Raw genomic sequence first — 5,165 nt, forward strand, 5'->3', positions numbered from 1 at the left:
TTTATTATATTATATAATATTGTTTTATTAAAATTGTTTAATATTTTAGTATTAATTGAGGAGGGAGTTATGTTAATTCTCTCGTATCATTATTGTGGAAGGTTACCACAAACAAGGGAGTCTTCTTCTTTGTTGGTTCTCTGATTTTTTTAGGGTGATGGATATAGAATTCTATCCATAAAAATTTCCTCTCAAAAGATTTTTTTTCTCTCTCTCCTGAAATCAATAGAGCCCACACCTCATGTAATTCTCAATCCCCTAAAAAGAATATAGAAGGCTCTCTTCTGGTGGTGTCCAACCAAATAATGATTTAGTGTTTGCTGAGGTTTTTGGATGTTTGTGTTATGAGACTTGTTCGCAATCGGTTGGGGAAGGAATTCGTGAATACTTTTGGCTTCAAAGGTAAGTGTGACTGAACATTAGTTTCTTCTCTAATCTTTCTCTAAAAGCATGTTGTAAATTTCTTTAAAATGAATATTAATATTCCCTGTAATTTTGTATTTTGTGAAATTAAAATCAGGACCGATCCCTGCTTCTACATTGGACCTCACAGTGCTTCATAGAATTGCATTGTTTCATGAATGAACACGTCTTTTCGTAATTAACCAACTTAAAAAGAGACCTGACTATTCGAATAGTCACAAATAATCTATAAATACGTCTCTTCTTCAAATTACTTAGAAGAATTTTTCATAATCACTTTTCTCCCATTAAAACTTTCACTCTTTTTATAAAGTCGTTAAAGTTTGATTTATTTCCACAAAGTGTAATTCGTTGGATCTTGTGGACGAGGTGCTACTTTCATAAGAAAGTTAATCTGTTGTATCCTGGGAGACAATTACTTATGAAACTTCTTAGAGTTGCATTGGTTCATGAATGAACACGTCTTTTTGTAATTAACCAATTTGAAAAAGAGATATGACTATTCGAATGGTTACAAATAATCTATAAATATGTCTCTTCTTCAAATTGCTTAGAAGAACTTTTCATAATCACTTTTCTCCCATTAAAACTTTCACCATTTTTATAAAGTCGTTGAAGTTTGATTTATTTCTACAAAGTGTAATTCGTTGGATCTTGTGGACGAGGTGCTACTCTCATAAGAAAGTTAATCTGTTGTATCCTGGCAGACAATTACTTATGAAACTCAGACACTAAAGTGAGAAATTGTTTTAAGGAAACAACGTAAAGTCGTTGAACTCAAATTCTTTTCGGTATATCAGGTTTTGTATTTTTTTTTTTTTTAATGATATTATTCATATAACAATAAATTTAGAAAGAAGACAGAGAGAATTATAGAGAGATATATAGAGGTGGATACATTAGGGTTTCAACCACAATTACAGAGGGATTGAAAAAGATCTTGAATACTAAACTAAAGTCCAACGGACTTTTACCTAAAGAAATGAACTAACACTAATCAACATAATACAAAATGTAATTACATCAATATTAAATACTCTTGACACTGCCAAAACAAATTTACCGTCCCATATTATCCACACTTTGATATATAACATCTATTTTTTTTTAAAAAAAAAAAAGGGAAAAAAGGGGAAAAAAAAATCATCGAAACCTAACAACAATGCACGATATGTCGTCCTTGCTTTTTCTAGACACTGCTTCGTCGATAAGTCGTTTGGCCGCTAAGTTCGCATCCTTTATATGTTTAATTGATTCTACTGCCTCTCGGTTTGTCATTACCTGTAATTATTGAAACAATTTTCAATTTAATCTGTTATTATTGCAAAATGTTAAAATCTTAAGGGATTAAATTGCAAAACATTAAAATATAATCGATTAAAGTGAAGAAAAATTTTTAAGTTAGGGACTAAAATATAAGCATAATATATATATTTAGTTTCAATTTTAAAACGCAACTTACATAAGCGTTTTTCTAGAAGTAAGTATTTTTAGTAAATGTTTAATTGAAAATTTCAAAATTGTACAGACCTTCCAAATGCCGTCGCTAGCCAAAATCATGAACTCGGTAGTTTCGTCAACCGTTTTGATTTCCACGTCAGGTTCTGAGCTGAGGTGGACTTTTAAGCTCTTATCTCCAAATGCTCTGGCTACCGCCAATTGTCCGTCGACACGTGGCACATCACCTGAAAATAATCAACGGTTCAACTTTATTTAACCTCTACTCAATTCCTTTGGCCTCAATTAAAAAAAAAAAGTACCAGAAAAAAAAATGATTTAAATCCTATTTTAATTTCTTATTTTAGTTTGGTCTTTAAATTTTTAAAATAGACTATTTCAGTTCTTAAAATTTTATAAATGCTCATTTTAGTCTATGCTATTAAGATTTTGTTAATTCTTAACTATAATGGTGAAATGATTTATATTTTTAGATGGCGACTATGTTAAAAAATCTAGGGTTTTAATTTTGCATTAGATGATAAAACGATTTTCTATAGGAGATCTTAGATTATTTTGCATCTAAGATTTTGACCATTCACTATTTTGGTACGTTAGTAGTTGATATTGTACTTCACATTTATCTTGCTCAACCCATACTAGATGCAATTCCATCATTAAACAAATTTCATATTTAAAAAGTTGACATAGTCTTAATAGTAGGGACCAAAATAATCACATTTTTAAAAGTTTAGGGACTAAAACGAACGTTTTTTAAAATTTAGGGACCAAAATAGAACAAGATTCAAAATCCAGGGACAAAAAATAGGATTTAAACAAAAAAATATATACTCTTAATTCTTAATAAATTTAAATAAACTTTTTTTTAAAGTTACAAGTTTAGTTCATAAAATTTGAATTTTGTGCTTATTTAGCTCTCCAATTTACAAAATTACAAATTTAGTCTCAACTTTTTTTTTTTTAATTCATAGATATGTAAGATACAAAATTAAAAATTTAAGTATCATTCAGTAACTATTTAATTTTTAAAAATTGAGCTACACTTCAATCCATACATTTCTATGTTTAGTCGTCTATTTTCTATTCACGTTTTCAAAAATAAAGTCAAATTTTAAAACAAAACAAAAATGTTTTCAAAAACGTGTTTTTCTTTTAGAAATTGACTAGAAACTCGAGTGTTTTCTTAAGATAAGTACAAATCATAATAGAGAACTTAGGAGAAAACAAGCATAAATATTTTCTAAAAATAAAACATAAAACTAAAACCAAAATTGTTATCAAACGAGATTTAAAAATCATGTAAAACATAAAATTTAATTTTATGTCTAATTAATTGTTGAAAAATTTTAAATTTCAATCTATCTATTAAAAATTAAGTTAAAAGTTGGAGGAAAAGTTCGGGTGAGTTGAAATGAGAGAGTAAAAAAACAAACTTAACTTCACCAACATTTAAAATTAGTGAGACAAACATTTTTATGAACTCAACTTAAATAGACACAAATCTCAATATAATTTCAAAATGGATAGACTAACATGTAATCTTCTTCTTATTATTATTTATAAATAAAATTCAAATATTAAATTTTTATTAAATGAAAATAAGGAGAGGAAAAAAGAAAGTTGATAATATGAAACCTGGAAGATTTGATACAAAACCACCACGGCTTTCAATTTCTCTTTTCTCCTTAGTGGGTTCGTGGTCAACGGAAAGTTGTTCAGCGACGCCGTTTTTGCACAAAACAGCTCTAGAATCTCCAACGTTGGCAACCACAAGTTTGTGGCCGTCGATTAAAATCGCAGTAACAGCCGTTGATCCTCCTTTTCCAAGTTGCTTCACTTTATCCAATATTTCTTCGTCTGTTTTCTTGTAAGCTCTTTTTATGGCTTTTATTGTTTCGCTCCAGAAATCAGCCTACTCAACACACAAAAAACCAAATTAATTTTTTTTTTTTATTTATTCCAATAAAGCCTAAAACTAACATTTTATTTGATTCATCCTAATTTTAAAATTTTAAAATTCATATAAAAACATTCCATTTTATTAAGATTTTCTCTCTTTCTTTTTTAATTTTTGGATATTGAAAGAGAACATATATATATATATATATGAAAAAAAAGTGAGTATGAGTAGGTACCTGTTTGAGGATGTTATCAAAGAGATGATTTTGCAAGAAATTAGCAACATCATGCCCCAAATGTCCATCAAAAATGGCAAACAAACCCAAATCATGTTCTTTGACTCTCTTGAAATCGGTGACTAAATAATCTTCCATTGGATGGTTAGCTTTTCCCTTAACCAAATAACTCCCGTGACTTATACTATTCTTATTCATCACTTTGCCTTTGCCTTTCCCTCCTGCATCCGCTGCCGATGAAAAAAATCCTGCCTTCACCTAATTACCAAATTCAACCCAGATAAATTTTTATTGCGTCATAAATGTTTCCATTTTCAAAACAATTTAAATCTCCAATAAAAAATAATAATAATAATTGGGCAGACCTTCATCTTGTGCAGAATTTCCCTTCCAGTGGTCATTGGGTTTTTCGTTAATTTTTTTGTTCAAGAGAAACAGAGTTTTGGAGAGAGAGAGAGAAGGCAGGTGGGATATAAATAGATAGGTTTGACTTTAGGACATCTGATGAGCTGGTGGATTTAATAATTTATTATTATTATTATTATAGATATATATTTTTTCCGCTTTCGTGAATCAGGACCGTGTTTTTCTTTGAAAAGAAAACGCGTACTTGCCGACGATATTTCTTTTTTATCCTTTACCTATTAATTTTAACTATGATAACATATTGTACATAATTCATTGCATAAGTATTCTTTAAAAAATAAATAAGATTAAGTCGGATAACCATTTGATTTTTTTAAAAAAAAATTACGTCTATAGATACTATCTTTATCTCTAAATTTATTACTTTGTTATTTATTTTTTATCAATGACTTAGTTAAGTTTTGAAAACTTAAAAAAACTAGTTTTTATTTTTAGAATTTGGTTAAGAATTCAAAGATTGTACTCAAGAAATATGCAAATCAATGTAAGAAGTGGAGAGGAAATAAGTTTAATTTTTAAAATCAAAAAATTAAAAATGAATTATAACTTTCAAAAACTTATTTTTATTTTTAAAATTTGGCTCAAAATTCAACCATTATACATAAACGATGCAAATTATCCTAAAAAATAGGAGAAAATAAGATTAAAATTCAAAAATAAAAAAACAAAAACAAAATAGTTATCAAACAAGGCTAAATAATTCATTGGATTAGTGTTTGTAAT

At 28.2% G+C, this 5,165-nt stretch overlaps 1 protein-coding gene across 1 annotated transcript; it reads right to left on the bottom strand.

Moving 5' to 3' along the window:
* Positions 1-1,286: 1,286 nt before the first annotated feature.
* On the bottom strand, positions 1,287-4,520 carry LOC120077481 (probable protein phosphatase 2C 58). Its single transcript, XM_039031363.1, has 5 exons — positions 4,382-4,520; positions 4,017-4,274; positions 3,517-3,793; positions 1,954-2,108; positions 1,287-1,704 (listed from the first exon to the last, which is right to left on the bottom strand). The coding sequence occupies exons 1-5, from the start codon at positions 4,415-4,417 to the stop codon at positions 1,567-1,569; spliced, it is 864 nt and encodes a 287-aa protein (XP_038887291.1). The 5' UTR covers positions 4,418-4,520; the 3' UTR covers positions 1,287-1,566.
* Between the last annotated feature and the right edge of the window lie 645 nt (positions 4,521-5,165).

The sequence above is a fragment of the Benincasa hispida genome, chromosome 5 (assembly GCF_009727055.1).
Source record: "Benincasa hispida cultivar B227 chromosome 5, ASM972705v1, whole genome shotgun sequence".
In the NCBI taxonomy this organism is placed as follows: Eukaryota; Viridiplantae; Streptophyta; class Magnoliopsida; order Cucurbitales; family Cucurbitaceae; genus Benincasa; species Benincasa hispida.